The 17,980-nt window shown below is 33.8% G+C and overlaps 1 protein-coding gene across 1 annotated transcript in view; it reads right to left on the bottom strand.

The window, feature by feature from the left end:
* Positions 1–1,013: 1,013 nt before the first annotated feature.
* The window catches only part of LOC127860984 (homeobox protein Hox-B1b-like), a 32,458-nt gene continuing 15,491 nt past the window's right edge, over positions 1,014–17,980 (bottom strand). Inside the window, exon 3 of the mRNA XM_052399315.1 lies at positions 1,014–4,620. Within this exon, the coding sequence (XP_052255275.1) occupies positions 4,256–4,620 (365 nt within the window). The 3' untranslated portion in view covers positions 1,014–4,255. The remainder of the gene's footprint in view (positions 4,621–17,980) is intronic.

Genomic DNA, 17,980 nt, shown 5'->3' with positions numbered 1-17,980 from the left:
GTTACGACGCTTACACATCTGCGTTTAATTTATTACTTATTTGATAAGAACTTTTATTTCACTATGGAGCATATGGTAAAACAGATATGTCACTTGCCTATGGGTCATCAAGGTGTATAGATATTTGTTTTTGATAAAAAAAAGACCAGTGCCATTGGTAAAGGTAAAGGCAGCTTGGTTCCCGTCCTCTTTCAAATTTTTCGAGAGGTCCACGGGTACTACTTCCCCGTACCCCAAAATTTGTTTCGTACCCAATTTTTTTTCGTACCCCAATTTTTTTTCGTACCCCAATTTCCCCGTATCCCCAATTTTTTTTTCGTACCAAATTTTTTTATCGTATCCATTTTTTTTTTGTACCCATTTTTTTCGTTCCAAACTTTTTTTGTACCCAATTTGTTTTTCCTACCCGAATTTTTTTTCGTACCCCATTTTCCCCGTATCCCCCATTTTTTTTTCGTACCAAATTTTTAATCATATCCATTTTTTTTCGTACCCATTTTTTTCGTACCAAACTTTTTTTGTACCCAATTTATTTTGCCTACCCGAATTTTTTTTCGTACCCATTTTTTTTCGTACCTATTTTTTTTCGCACCCAAATTTGTGTCGTCCCCAAAAAAAATTCGTACCTATTTTTTGTTCGTGCCCATTTTCGTTCGTACCCAAATTTTGTTCGTACCCAAATTTTTGTTGGCATAATTTTTTCGTACCCAAAATGTTCGTACACAATTTTTTCTTCGTACCCAAAATTTTCGTGCCCACATACATAATTGAGGTGATGAAGATAAACTTAAATTGATGCTTTTATATCCATCCTCTTCAAAAGCATCGTCTCACCAGTACTGTCAGTACTTTGATTAATACCTTCCGCCAATTTAATTAAAAGGCTATTAGATAGTTGTTTTGCAAGTTGGGGGTAACATCGAGATAAGTTTTTTAAACCGTTTTTCCAGTTTTATAAGACGAACTTTGTGCTGATTCACAAAACAATAAACAAAATAAAAACTTTACAACAATAAAAGTAACAATGTTTATTATGTGAATTCAATTGACATCATATAAGCAATAAAAATATAGTATAACATAATGCGTCACAACACAACAACGCCATTTATAAGCGCTCTTTGATAATTATTTTGAACGTTTTTTGGTATGTCAGTTACAAACAAAATAATATATTTTCCCTTCGAGTAAAGTGGTCGTTTAATGGATATTTTAACAGTGACGACAATTGGAAATAGATCTGTACGTGAAACATATTTCTAAATAAAAAGTACTTTAATGAATTCAAGCAAAACAATTACTAATTTCTTAAAAATATTTAGAGCAAATATCATACTGGATATACATGTATACATAGTTTAAAACTATGCTCGTTTAACAAATAAATAATAAAGAACATTACCATGGTGACATGTTAAGTATGTTCGTATCTTCCGTTTTCATTATGTACTAGAACTACTTTTTTGTTTTCAGAGAAAGCTTCTTTTATCGTACAGTATGGTTACAAAATACCCGCCTTCGCTTTAATTTGTTTGCAGAAGTTTAATATTTAAAAAATGTAAAAATTCCGTATTGACTTGCTGCTTTTTGCTTTTCACATATGCGTACGTATATTTGTAGTGTTAAAATAAACAACGTTAAGAATTTATAAACTGCAAAATGGTAATTTAACCACAATTGTTTGCTGATACAAAATGGAATATTTAATTCGGTTAATACGTACGTGCACGTGAACATGACTGGTTTGAACACGTAACATAAGGTCGAAAATGGCAAACATGTGTTAAACATCATAGCATATAGATGCAGTGATCTTATTAACAACCTTGCGAAATAACCATAGCATGTTTCGAATATACTTGCAAATTGTTATCTATAATTTCAGGCATTTGATTATAGTTGTATCGATATATTTGCGTTAACTTAAAAAAAAGAAACACGTATTTACGTTAATTTAATAAAAGCGATGTACAGAATCTCAACTAATATTTAATGAATTAAAGTTGGGAAAACAGTATACACATAGCTGTCAGCTTTGAATTTATCAAAAAAGTATATTATATCATTTAACTCTATATATTTACTATACAGGTGTCAATTGTCTATTAGAACTGCCATTCCAATTGTGTCATATTTTATATTTTATTCTAAAAACAGAACAGTATTAAGTTGTTACAGTGAGTAATTTGTTCGGAATAATTAAAAACACGCTACTCGATTGTGCAACAAATCATGAAAACAACAGGTTCTTACAACAATAACAACTACCAACATGCAAACAGAAATGAAATCAACAAACAGTCCCTGTAACTAAATAAATAACTATTTTCTAAGGCATTAAGGTACATACGTCCACACGCAAAAACCTTACTATATCTGCATACAGTGTTGGCCAAATAAGTTAGTAACATTTCAAATTAAAATTGGATAGCAAAACCAAGCACATATTACCAACATCTATAAGTTGTATTGAAGCAAAATCAATGCACTTTTGGAATTAAGTATTATATGTATAGTCAAAAGAACGAGTCAACATCGATCAAGAGCGTGAAATAATTGACGTCGCTATAGAATGTCAAACTATGCGGTTTGAAATGCAGGACACCAATATAGAATGTCAAGCTATGCGGTTTGAAATGCATGATACCGCTATAGAATGTCAAGCTATGCGGTTTGAAATGCAAGATACCGCTATAGAATGTCATGCTATGAGGTTTGAAATGCTGGACAACGCTATAGACTGTCAAGCAATGGGGTTTGAAATGTAGGACACCGCTATAGAATGTCAAGCTATGCAGTTTGAAATGCATGACACCTATATAGAATGTTAAACTATGGGGTTTGAAATGCAGGGAAGTTTTCTCTGATGTAGGTGATGTATCGTCGTTTTAAATATACTTATGCCAAGTGCTAAATGAAAATTATTAATCTGTTTGAAAGATAAGATTTTCTTAACGTTTTTTATATGCGGTGACTAGATGTGTTGTGATGTGCACGTTAGTAAAAAGTACATTCATGTGAACAATTTTACTTGAAACAAAAAATAAAACATAAAACTAACATTGTGAATATTAAAGGGGCATATCGACGGTATTTCCCTATAAAACGAGACAAGCATTTAAACGATGTATATTCCCAGTTTTCATAATGATATTTGTTCGCCTATCATGTTATATGATTAAAGTCTTCAATAAAAATATTTAATAGCAAAGTATATTGTTTCGATCAACGCCTCCAATGGAATTCTACTTCACGGGTGCATAAATTCTTTTTTTTTCAATCAGAATTTTGTGTTGCATGCGTAAAAATGTACTTAATGAATATTGTATTCAAAACGATTTTATTATAACGACGGCCTATCCCACGCCTGTTTAAAGTATCCCGGTGACACCGTTTTATAATTTCAAAAATAAAGATATTTATGTCGTTGATTCAAACTAGCCATATGTTTAAGCAACAATGTAATACATTATTTTTATTTATTTATTTATGGAATTAAATACCGCGTTAATTATCGATCTGCCCCTTTCATAAATTCTTTTACTACCGCCACTTATACCCACTATTAATGAAAAACAATTTGCAATACAGTTTTATTTTTAACAAACCCAAATTTATTTAGAAAATCTTGCTCTAGCAAATGTTAAATTTCATGCAAGAACACATATTTGCAGTAAAACATATTTACATGTAAACGTCTTGCTGCTTTTTGTATCATATGGTTCTATAGAACATTGACAATATTTCATGTTCAAACCGTGGCACTACTTTTTCATTAATTAAACAAGACATACAACATTTGTGACATTTAGATTGCACAAAAGAAACAAAACAGTTACACAAATACGAAAAAGGACTTCGCAATGACAGTGTTTCCGACAAAATGAACGAATACACAACTGACTTTACAAGCGGGACTTAATATGGTTGTACGACCAAAGAGCAGGACGAAGCAACGTCCATCCGGTAGTGGTACGCTGGTCGCTCGGCGTCCGCCTGAGCACTAGAAGGGACCTGTAGCACTCTATTGCACTGTCTCGTTAGAAAGCCCGTGACTTTAAACAATCACGAGATAACACGAATGACTAGAACGTCTCCCGCGGGTTAAGTTCTGTATGTCGCGCTTACGCATGCGTATTGTGGCATTTTTATGTGAAACGTAAGGTCGCAATTACAAATTCTCCCACACTATGTAAGGAATTCTGTTTTTAGACATTATGCTTGTATTCAACCACTCTCCCTTAGTGGCGCGCGTCTATCTTGTGTCATGGCACAACGCCATGGAAGTAACACCCAGTGAGTCCAGACCAATTTGACAGTTTTCCCGATTGGAAGAATTAAACTGGGCCTCTCGCATTCTCTTCTTCTGTTTCATTCTGCGATTTTGAAACCAGATTTTCACTTGCGTCTCGTTTAATCCGAGCGAGGCGGCGATCTCAATTCTGCGCGCGCGGGTCAAGTACTTGTTGAAATGAAACTCCTTTTCCAGTTCAGTAAGCTGCTTGTTGGTGAAGTTGGTGCGACCCATGTTCGAGCCGGCGCCTGTCCCTGTCCCCGGGGGAGAGACATGACCTGTCGGGTAGCCGTAGTCCGTTGCTTTGGTGATAGGGGGTGCTGTTGCTGCAAATAGAGAATTTGGTCTGTTAATTTTGGGAAGAAATTCAAGTATCAATCTTATTTGTGTAACTTCAGATTATGTTTCCTCCCGTATGCAATACATTTACAAATCTGCAAAATACTGATGTATGCTAGAAATACTTTAAACTGGTGTAAGCTTTATTAAAAAAGAAGACGTATTTTGAAATACATATAACTGATATAACTTCACTAAAACTAGCAGGGGACTTTGTTATGACAAATGATAACGGGTAAGCAACCCATTGCAATAAGTAGTTCTCTAGTATTTATATTTTATTTCATTAACAGAACCTGACAATTTTAGTGAGACTTTAAGCCTCAGACTGATAGTTCGGTAGGGTTTAGACCGGCGTTGAAAAATACGTAACGCTTTCAAAAATGGCGTTTACTCTTAAATTAATTTAAATAAATATTTACGACTCGATTTTTATGTTTGAAAATCCGTAATGTTTCAAACATAAATTAACGGCATACATGGAGCATGGCTTTTTTGGATATTCAAGTTCGCTGACTGAAACAACAGCAGGACATTGGGATGACAGGTTGGTATTTTATGTTGCCATTGAGGGCGGTTTTTAGCTAAAGTCAAATATATCTCCTCAGATAAAAGAAGCATACGCTTTACGTACTAATTGCGAATAATTTTATTAATGCGATTGAAATGCTAATGAAGCACCGAACGGTCTACATGGTTTCGATTTATGATCGTAATGCGGTTTCGATGTTCGATATATACTCGAAACAAAAAACGATAAAAAAAATGTTCCCAACTTTCCTCAGCGGTTAATGGGGTTTCTAATTTGATTTATTTAAATGCGATACAGTCTTATGGATAGCGACGCAGTTCAATCAGTATGTGAAACAAAAATGTTGCATTAATTAGACAACAAGAAACCGCAGCGTCATATCGCACCAACTTAAGTCATCCCACTACAACGTGTATAACAACAGTCTATTAACTGGTAATCAAAATTACGATATTACCGGTAGCCATTTAACTGCAAAGCGCTGTCATACGCATGGTAGAACTAGTAATTGTTGTCTTTGGATTAAAAAGCTGTTTTTTGAAGCCATTTAACTGAAAAGCGCCGTCATACGCATGGTAGAGCTAGTATTTGTTGTCTTTGGAGTACGAAAAATCAAAAGTTTCCCGAGAATGGATCTAGCTCAAAGTTCGGGAGCGCGCAATGCACTTCATTCGAACGATGCACCATTGTGACACTTTTGGTGCGACGTGGTTATTCAAATATGATTTATAGTAGAGACTCAATAACATGATGTCGACACTCGCTAAAGAATGTGACCGGTAACGTTTTTTTGTTACACCAAATGTTACAGATTAACCTTACGTTTCTATGTCGTAAACGAGACATTTTGAACAGTACGATATGTAAGCAATTTGTGGTCATATATATGATGACCTCATTTGATCTCTCGTTGAGGGAAACAAAATATCGTTAAACGGGCCTACAGCAACGTTTGTTAATGAAAGTGGCGAACTTACATTAACAACTAGGCAATCACACCGTGGTTTCTCATGTTCATTTCTCATAGTTTGTTGAATCATTGATATCGCGTCAGGCAGGGTCAATTAAAGGGATCTTTTCACGCTTTGGTAAATTGACAAAATTGAAAAAAGTTGTTTCAGATTCGCAAATTTTCGTTTTAGTTATGATATTTGTGAGGAAACAGTAATACTGAACATTTACCATGGTCTAATATAGCCATTATGTGCATCTTTTGACGATTTTAAAACCTAAAAATTATAAAGCGTTGCAACGCGAAACGATTGAATAATTTGGAGAGTTCTGTTTTTGTCGTTAAATTTTGTGAAACTACGAAGATTGCTTATATAAGGTATAAAATACTTCAAATATATGTACTCGGCGGAATAGCTCAGTAGGCTAAAGCGTTTTTACTTCAGGACTCTGGCAGGACTCCAGGGGTCACTGGTTCGAAACCTGGTCCGGGCAATGTTCTTTTCCTTTTTTTAATTTTATTCTTGATTTTTTACTGGAGCTTTTACGATCCAATGTTTACATTTATCGATATAAAGCATTTAATGATTAAGTTAAAAAATGCCAAAATCTGTGAAAAGGCCCCTTTAATACACCAATATTGTCAACCGTAAACATTGTCGTGATGTTAGCTATTTCTCCAAATACTCGGAGGTTACATAGTATTATATTTTATTGACACTCTTGATTCGCCGGCCCACCTATTGTTAAATTAATTAACAACACTTGTAAAACATCGTGTTAGAGCCGACATGTCGCGCGAAATCGACCAATCGTGCTAAACCACAAGGACATGACGTCGCATGCGTAGACGACTCGTATATGTTATGCACGTTATATGGAGAATGAACAGTGTTATGCCAGATTAAGTCATGTTTCGCAAATGTCGCTCAAACTTGCCATTTTCTAAGCCATCAAATCACGAGTTTTTATCTCTCAAATTTAAATTAAAGTCGCAGACAGACGTTACAATACAGACATGGCAGGAATCGTACAACGCTTAATTAATATAGAACAATATAAAAAACAAGCGTGTGGATTTATGGATTTAATAAAAGTATGGCCACGAAAACCATGTCGTCGTTTAATTCAAAAATTGTAAAATAAAAAATAAGGCTACAAAAAACTGGTTCATTACGTTCAGCACAAATTATGCACATTAACTGCATTGTTTATATCCATACTATACGGGGAAAAAATAATTTGAGTTAAGTTTTATATTGAACTCGTTTAAAAAATAAACACTGTATATACTATACATGTTACCAGTCGAAAACCTTCATAGGCGATCAGTTGTATATGGACATAATACGGATTACATGGTTAACATTTCGTTATGCATCTTTTTCTTTCACAATTGAGTTTAATACACTAACCTTTACCATAGGAGACGTTTTGCTGGCAAATAAATGTATAAAAACAATTGAAATATTACTGTTTAGCTGTCTTATTTCAAAGCAATTAACACCAGTAATCGTAACGGTTGAAGTTCTGTTAATTTGAATTTTAATTGCCTCCCGCCGCTCACAACTGTCGCCATAAGTAGCGAAGGGACCAAGCGGTTGACAGTTTTATGCCATTCATCATTACATATTTATGCAATCTACTTACATCAAACAATCGTTGCAATACTAAATACTGTATTAAATATAAATTATAGATGAACGGTGTTTTAGATGTTGAAAAAAGCTAAAATCATTGTGGTCTCCGAGATAATTTATCGAACGTTATAAAGAAAATATGCAAATTTTACGCCGAATCGAACGTTTACGTCACATCTAAAAAAGATCAAACAGCGAGCTTACTTTGGGTTCGGTGATTTGTAAGAGCTGATTGAAACCAAAACATGTTTTATAGAATAAGATCCGTATATACTTTATGATCAAATAACGCTTTAAGCCACGTATATCTTTTATCAACTAAACGCAGACCATATATTTTTTAACTTACAAACTTGGAGGACACCAAGCTGGTTTGAATATCTGAATACGTTAGAAGATACGTTTTGTATACAACCGATTGATTTGCTGTAAAATCAATGCCAAAGTCTTAAAATGGAACGCTTGCTCTTAATGTTTCATACCTGAACGCATGTCCGCATGATTTCTTTGCTTATCTTGATCAGGGCATTGCAATCATAATAACTATACGATATACTGTAGACATTGCATATGCATTTTTAGCATTTGGAATATCATACTACTACAAGCGTTCACATGGACAGAAGTGTAAACTTGTACGCCTATGAACGAATACACATATATCCCAAGTGATACCAAGCACAGCAAAATGTGTATGCGATCCTTCAAACAAAACCTAGAAAGAGTCAATAATCCAATAATGTTCACATTCGTTCTCACTACGTCTCGTACTTCCCATATGTTCTCACTACGCTTCGAACCATCGTGTTTATCAATCATGTTTGCGCCTCTAATTATCGTCGACAGCAGTACCCAAGGTGTAGAAATGGTTTGCAAGCAATTGGGTTAGTTCTCTTTAAGATAAATTGAGTGTCTTCAATAATATTTGGAGTGGTTTGTTTTTGGGATTGGAAGAAGTACACATCCTATGTAGGACCAAACTTATAGGATTTAGTGTTGTCTTTCATGAGTTGAACAGCATACGTCATACAGAGGGCCTAACCATTTTGAAAAAGCATATAAGAATGTTGTTCACATACGTTTAATTTTGCTTTTTGCATGGCAGGTATAAAGTTCGGTCAAAATTATCCGAGTGATGTAATAAATTTCATTCATATGTATTTTAGAAGGGATGTCAACGAATATCCGAATATTCGGTCCCGCACCGAATATTCAAATAGTATTTTACAAATCGAATATTCGGAAGAAGAAAAATAAATCGAGTTATTTAAAAGACTTTGTATTCGTGAAATTTATAATTTTTTAGGTTGCGAGCGGAGGTGTTTTTTTTCACAGTTAACTGAAATGGAGAGTTATCATATATTTTATTATAGAATTTCCTTTTGGATTTATCGCATTATGGAACTTCTTTAAAAAGTTAACAGAGCGACGTAATAAAATGTTTTTTCCGACAACTTATTGACACAGGAGAAAGTATTGTTTCCGTTCGAAATGCGTTAGAAAAATGGCCAATGGCGACATACTGCTTCCGGTAGTACTTGTATGCGGTCTTGCGAGTTGTTTACTTTGGAATGGTGTCCAGTGCATTGTTTAATTACACGAGACGACCGGACGGAATATGACACACGGTTTTTAGAAATGATGGATGGTTTCCCGGCACGTTGGTTGGTTGCTATGGCCATTGCTTTATGAATTAGATTGAAAGGGTAAATAGATACATGGAACTGGTATGCTGTAGTAACGATCTTACAGTAAGACAGCCCTTTTAACCCTTCTACATGTATAGTCATTAAATTGACAAACAAACACTGTAGGACCATCAATAAAAATTAAAAGGACCAATTTTGAGTAAAATTGTCTGAAATAACAAAAAAAACAACAATATTTAATCGCTTGATTAATAAATGCAAACAAAAAAACGTATTATAAAGCTAGATTAAATCTAAAAACTGTATAGATACTTGCATATAAATAGACAAATATCTATAAAAATAAATAACCATAATAATAAATGGGTACAAATAAATAATAATATAACTAAATAACTAAACAGATAAATAAATAAATAAATAAATAAATACATATAGGTATATATATATATATAAATAAATAAATTCATACATGTTTTCGATATGTCGGATTTTAGACTATATTAACCAGCTAAGAGATTATGCAAGTAATCTACGAATGCCCAAGATAACGCCAATAACGAGTAAAATAGTACAACAGGAAATCCAAAACCTTAAAAACCTACACATTTTTATATGTACATGTCATGTCGAGTTTTATAAGCCAAGTGTTAATCCACCGTCACCATTATTTTAAGGACGCTTATGTTTGCACGGTTTCGTACCGTTTGGGCTATAAGTTGATTCATTATTTCTCCAATTTTAACTGTTACAGAATGTCAACCCATGATGAATCGCGCGTATGCAAGCCATGGGACCGTAGGGGGACGTAGACGGTGCCGATAAAACTGAGTCCCCAATGGGCTATAAATCATTCGCAGAATTTGCTTTAAATTACGTGTCAATATTGCAGGGGACTTCGAACAGACTATTTTCGTTTGTGATTATATTTGGGCAAGTGGATAATAAACGGGGCTAGAATCAACATTGGCGACAGAAAGATTGAGAAAAGGTTTCTCGACACGCCATAAGAGTAATGCATATTGCAACAAACAAATACACAGTACCGGTAAACGTTACAGATATTCAACGTGAACAGTTATACTTTAACGATTGTGGCAACAATGGCCGGGAAGAGATTCAAAAATTCGAACATGAGCAGGTTTGTTAAATTAAAATAAATCAATAATAAAATCCCGTTATAAAAATCATTTAATGTTCGTATATGTTAGATGCATTGGACACTATATCGGTTGAATTTAAATCTCAGTATAAAACAGATAAGCAAATATGTACACATCATGTAATTATACTTGTATGTTTAAAATACTAGGACCAGTTTGATTATTTTGGTGCTGTTTAAACTTTAAAGGGGCCTTTTCACAGATTTTGGCATTTTTTTAACTTATTCATTAAATGCTTTATATCGATAAATGTAAACATTGGATCGTAAAAGCTCCTGTAAAAAATCAAGAATAAAATTTAAAAAAGGAAAAGAACATTGCCCGGACCAGGTTTCGATCCAGTGACCCCTGGAGTCCTGCCAGAGTCCTGAAGTAAAAACGCTTTAGCCTACTGAGCTATTCCGCCAAGTACACATACTTGATGTATTTTATACCTTATATAAGCAATCTTCGTAGTTTCACAAAATTTAACGACAAAAACAGAACTCTCCAAATTATTCAATCGTTTCGCGTTGCAACGCTTTATAATTTTTAGGTTTTAAAATCGTCAAAAGATGCATATAATGGCTATATTAGACCATGGTAAATGTTCAGTATTACTGTTTCCTCACAAATATCATAACTAAAACGAAAATTTGCGAATCTGAAACAACTTTTTTCAATTTTGTCAATTTACCAAAGCGTGAAAAGATCCCTTTAATACGGGTTTGCCTGCTCCTTTCCAACAGTGCGGTAGTTCAGTTGATCATAGTACCCAACAGTTGCAGGTCTTCCTCTCTTTAACCACGAGCTTACTAAAATTGGTGTTCACGCTTGTAAAATGTGCTTGCGTTTCATTACGGGATTAATCTAAAGGACTTTCACATGACGCAGGTACGTGTTGCGCGTGAAAAAGCAATAAAATAAGGCGCGAAGCTCGCGTTTATTCATATTTCTATAGAAGATTGACACCACTGGACAATTGTGCTTTCAATCGACCGTGACATACTGCACTTTGAAATTAATCTCTTAAGATTGGCCCTGGAGCCATGTTTCCATCGTTCACTTATGATTATGTTCCGTTTTCTAGTATTAGTTCCGTGGTCCCTGCACGTGACTGCACGTGTTTATGTTGCTGTGCACGTGCTGAGCTCGCCTGTTCGTCTCGCTTTGGAGTAGAATGTTTTTCGTATTAAAAAGGACCATAATTGAATAATTAGTCAGTATTTGAACACCACAATACGTTGCAGAATAATAGTTATATTACAAATACAATGTAAGGATAAAAAATTTAATATTAAATTTTGATAATAAAATAATAATGATACAACAATAAAACATATTTGATTAAAAGTAGTAGTTTGTGGTAGTTGTTTTTCGGGTAATCTATATGTCAGTATTGTTATTATTATTATTATTATTATTATTATTATTATTATTATTATTATTATTATTATTATTATTATTATTATTATTATTATTATTGCTAGTGTTTGATTTTTATTATACTTGCTATTGTTGTTTTTGTTTTCTTTAATATTTTCATTATTATTTGTTTTATTATGTTATCTTTTTGCAAGGTTTAAATAAACTTATAGTACGGTCCTTTTATGATTGTGGTGTCAAAAGGAAGTTTATACACGGAAAGGCCCGACGCGTATTACTATATTTATGTCACTATAACCTTGTTCTGTATACGACTTGAAACAACGCGTAAACGTCCGAAAAGGAAATAAACTCATAAACCCATGACAACCATACCACCGTGATCACAAATAATGTTTTATTCAAATTCACACATTTCTTATATTTATGAATGAAAACAAAGCAACTGACTCAAATAATACCGATTTAACGATTTTAACATGTCAATTTTTATTATCACATCACTGAAATCCTCTTTGAAAAGCTGTCATATTTAGTCCTACTATTTCCCCCTCAACTGACAAGCAAGTGCCCCGAAATTGTTTTGAGCTTGTCATGTCGCTGTTAGACGCTGTCAGTTTCATATCTACGAGCATCTAAACCAACCAACAATGCATGCGTCTGACTTAACACTTAGTTCTGACCACAATAAACATTAAATGACGATTTTTTAACAGTTTAAGGGTTTGAGACATATCAATCAATCCATGAAATGCCTACCAAAACATGACTAACATACTAATGTTATTGTCAATTATCTTATGTGGTTCTAAACAATGTGATATAACTCGGCGGCATTTGGTTCAAAGTATAAACATAAAATAGTAAAACTAGATATATTTATAGATGTATACAAAGTATTCTGATGAAAGTTTGGCATATTTGTCTTAATTCACTACACTATATAGCAACCTATATAAAATGACCTAATGTGGGTAAAAATAACTTATATATTTATTTATTGCACTGTGTCGAAAAGAGCGTTTGCGGACAGCCGTACTACTGCACTACATGGGGAAGTAAACATACACACGCGTATTTACTAACCCCCGAGGCAAATCAGTTCAACGTCTTATATTTGAAATATGTCGAACTGATGATGAAAAACTTGCTGCGGAATTCAACATTTGTGTCATTTGTATGAAGCAACAAATATTTTCCTATGCTAGATTTTCCCGTCGCTAATTAAGATATCATTAAGATATTTATTTGATTATTAAGCCACCAAAGCTGTCTATTTGACGGATCATCTTTGGCGTTCGGAGAGGGTCATCCGTTAAAGGCCTAATAAGGCTGACCATCGCAGCGATTGGACAAACGCCCGCTACATTACTTCAGAGCATCCATCATTCAACATACGAATTGGGACCAAATTAATAAATTATTACGCATTATCGGAATGTGTTCACGACGGCTTGAAAAAAAACAGTTTGTCTACACATACAGCCACTGTTATTAAAATAAACTTTTTATTGGAATAAATAAGTAGGTGGTTATTTTCGCGTATTGACGATCGCCTGAAAATAAACACACACGCTTATTTTGTATATTTAGAAAACCAATTCGTTTAGTTAACTGTATATATTTATATGTTAGCATTAAGTTTTCGTTATCCCAATACGTTAATATAAACGAGAAATGTTAAATCAAATCGATTAACTATCTTGTATAATGGAACAAGTAATCAAAAGTATTTCACTTCTATGAAATTGTTTCTATGAGTAGTATGAACAAATCTGCAGGATTTCCCAACCGTTTACATGTCTTCTTAACATGAATGGGTATTATAATGTACAAAAAATTGGTTAAAACATATTTATGTATTTTGGCAATATAGTGTACATCATAAAAAATCATTATAAATTGGTTAAAATTCTAATTTCGACGATTTTCTTATACCAATTGTTCTGAACTTTTTCTCTTGTCTCTTAAGTCATCAACGTTTTATCTGTTTTAAAAAATACTTTTCAGGTATCAAATACTATCTTCAATGGACCAATATTACAAGTACAGTTATGTTTAATATTATTCAAATGTCTTGGCGAACACAAAGAAAAATCGTTTATCAATTAATTTGATCTTCTTAATTATGTCCAACGCGACATATTTGCTCTTAAGCTATCACAGTAGATTCATAAGTAAATTATTTAGTAAATAATGTTTATCATTTAAAATTTAAGTTCCTATTTCGAATGGAGGTTTCTGTTATGAATACGACAGTGTAATGCAAAAGCCTGATGACTTTTTGAACACGTTTGATAGTTAAGCTGATAAATATATATACTTAATGGAATGGATTGAATGGTCCTCGACTTGTGTATTAAATTCTGACACATGACATACAGACATATAGACAGATTTTCATACTTATATAAAAGTTCACCGTCTTCATGATTAATACACACATAATTCGTTGTCACGTTACTAGGTATAACAAGATAACATTACATAAAAACAAATACTATTCATTTTAGAATACATATACAAATAAATACAATTGTAGGAACACGTTGGTTCTATCAAGGTGATACTGAAGTTAAGTGAACAGTATTATTAAGGATCGCATTTCTTATAACAAACGCTTCTTTGATAAATTTACACACATGATAAATAATTGAGTTGTCTAAGGAAACTAATAAATTGTGTAATTTAACAGATGGGTAGATAAATTGTCCGACGAATTTACTTTTTCTTAATTCAGTGTAACATCGGCATATGCATATAAAATGGTATTCATCCCCGAAAACAAAGTCATTACAACATAGACAATAACGTTCAGTTGGTGGAAAGTTATTCTAAGCGTATGTGCCAGTTTGGATTCTTAACGGGTGTGCAGCGACTCTTAATCTTACAAAAAAATAAGCGCAGTAGTTTAGATAGTAAGTCTAAATATTCTTAATATTCCAAAGAGGAATTGAAAACTTTATACATATTAAATATAGAATTATTGTTCATGTTACCATACCATTCTTGTTAAAAGTGATCGAAAAGTCTACATTTAAACTCGCTAATACAACCATTAATTTGCTCAACGTTTAGATTGTAGACATGAAACATGAAACCTGCAGCAAAATTAAGACCGAGTGTTTATGCTCATTACAGCTATATTCGTCAGAAATGTCCAGAATATTTTTTATAAACCAGCCCTGATTTTTTGGAGAATTTTTGAAATGATGACGAAACAAAAAGACATAAATAAACTAAAACAATCTGCAGCCACTTAAAACGATGATTTACACACAGTTTTGTTAGCAAACAACAGCAACTCTATTTAATAATCAACCCATGCCTTCAGTCAGGTATCACTTGGCGATGATATGTTATTAAATACCGTGCTCTACTGCAATGTTCTAGCCATGAAAGCCATTATTGAATTCCGACCGGTAAAAGCTGATGGCTTCCGGTAAAATTGGCGGGAAACATACCCCGTTTATTCACGGATACGTCTGCTTAATGGCGGCGCAATAAAATATTGCATTATGACAATCGCGCTTAACACCATATGATAAATGGCTCATTTGCATGACATTTAGAATCTCGAAATTGCGGATTCTCGTGCATTATCCGTCTAATATGCTTGTTGTACAACATTGTAATGGTTGCCAAATAGTCGATGAAGAAAATATCGTTCAAATACGCATTAAATAAAACCATAATTGTATGTTTTGCCAACGTTCATCAATGCATTGAAATATGTAATGGTCATAAGCAGCAACGGTTGTGTTTGTTTTGTGTTTACTTGTAGAGAAACTGAGTTTATTAAACCGTTGAATACCTATTAATTAGTTCGAATAAATTACAAGCATCCATGATAAGACAATTGTTTTATCAATATTAGCAATATGTTAACCTGTATGTAAAAAATATGTTGCGTTTTTAAATATATATTTTTCAGATTTTTTGTTTCTAATTTTTATGAAATTGAGTTTGTAAACAAGTATATTTTCGAACATAACACACAGTTAGAAACAATTTTTTTTAATCGAATACTATTTGTCGGTACTTTTACATGCTGTTATGTTTTATTATTGAACACGATTTACGTCAAATACCATTGACAAAAATATTCAAAGCAGAGTTTCAGTAAAGTATTTGACACCCGAAAACAATCGTCTGTCATACGCAATCATAACCGAACGTGAATGTTTCCGCCAGAGACAATAATGACCCGAGGCCTAAGTGCTTCATAGTAGAATCGACAAGATTTTCTAAAAAGCTTCCGTTACAAAAGCAACGTCATGGACTGTGGCACGAGATTGTAATTTATTCGTCAATAATAGCCAGGAATTTCTTAAACCAGTCGTATTTACATGTGAAATGTCACATCCAACATGGCGATTACGTCTTGATGCCTAGAAATGTGGGTAAATTGCTATGATATACAGTTCCATAATGTCGGGTCCCGTCCAAGATCGTTTACAATTTAAAACAATCGTGATAGGCCGCAGAATCTGTAAACATCATCCTGTCCAAAAAGTTGAGAAGTGTGAAGTGAAATGATAGACAGCTTAAAACATTTTTCTATATTTGATATTTTGATTTTCAAACCATTAAGCCTTCTGTATGATTAGTGCGTTGTGCGTATGTCTCGTTTTACCTAACGTGCAATGATCATTATTTAGAAAAAGGTACTCAACATGTGGTTTTCATTTATGAAAGACTATACGTTGTAATCATGTGTTATTGTTGTGATTTCATGCTATATGTTTTTAACCGGTACTGGAAATTCCAAAGGCTCCGTTTGTAACAATCATCCACGAACTCTTTATTGCTTAATTTTAAAGTGTTAAGAAGACCTTTTTGTTGTAAAAAATCCATTGTATGTTTTTCGTTTCAAGTATGTGTTTTTAGTTTTTACTATATAATTCACAAACACAAGCGGGTCTTAAAAAAGCTTACAAACAAGCAGCGCTTTTTATCGGAGGAAGGGATCACGCACAAAACATTCAAAAATGCTTTTGAACAACTATTAAACGAGACTAAAATTATAGCCATCCGTCATAATTTTCACGACTTGGACCATAAATATGGAACCGCCACGCTGACAACAATAATAAAATGAAATCCAACACAGAAGTTCCCCTGCTTCTTTGAGACTGCTCGGGTCTCTTAGGTGATCGCTCAAACTCCTCGATTTGTGTTTTGGCAAAAATTGACAGTAGCAGCGAGTTAATTAAGGGGCCCATTTATCACAAACGGCGGGGCCGTCAAAATGGGCGACCCTTTGCGACCAGAGGCGGATATTCGGAGACAATTTTGTTTAGCGCCGTAAAGAAATATGGTTGTTCTAATCCAATGTGAGGCGCCCGATTGTTTCTCGCGTACATGTGCCCGATGTGGCACCTTCGGCGCAGTGTTAATGTTTTTCTTGGAGTTATGGATTTCCGTAATTGGAAAATGAAAATCGGAAGATGACAGTTCTGGAAAAACGATCGCATGCCCGTAATTAAACGATAACACGTCTGCAGCTTCAAGAATATATCTTGTTGCTTGGCGACGCACCTAGATGGTAATACGGGTTTGGAATGCTCGTGGGCACAGGTATAAAAATAAAATTAAAACGCTTCAAACTCCAGTTATATCAGGTGGAGACAAAACCTAAATTATATCGTATACAGCCAACACAATACAAAAATAAAACCCGTTTGGAAAGTATGTATTCCTTATTCCAAACTGTCTAGCAGAGTAAGACATCTCATAATAACAAACTGTCCGTAAATGAATTGCATGTTCCTTGTATTATGAAATTACCATTAATTAAAAATATTTGTTTGAAACATACAAATGTTATGATGCTCATTTTGTAATTTTTGTTTCATGTACTATTGCAACTAATGACAGTTGACTAACAAATCGGAACATATGACCTGCGTCATGCGAAAAGGATTCTTATGCCATATGCGACCAACTCAGTTCTTGCTTAGCACCAGCCCAGCCTGCGAAATTGTTTAGGAGCGACGCTGTCCGCCAATAAGACATCGAAACCTTGCGTGACTTTATAACTCCTG

Source organism: Dreissena polymorpha, chromosome 15 (assembly GCF_020536995.1).
Source record: "Dreissena polymorpha isolate Duluth1 chromosome 15, UMN_Dpol_1.0, whole genome shotgun sequence".
NCBI classification, from domain to species: domain Eukaryota; kingdom Metazoa; phylum Mollusca; class Bivalvia; order Myida; family Dreissenidae; genus Dreissena; species Dreissena polymorpha.
This window is presented reverse-complemented; position numbering and strand designations above follow the sequence as displayed.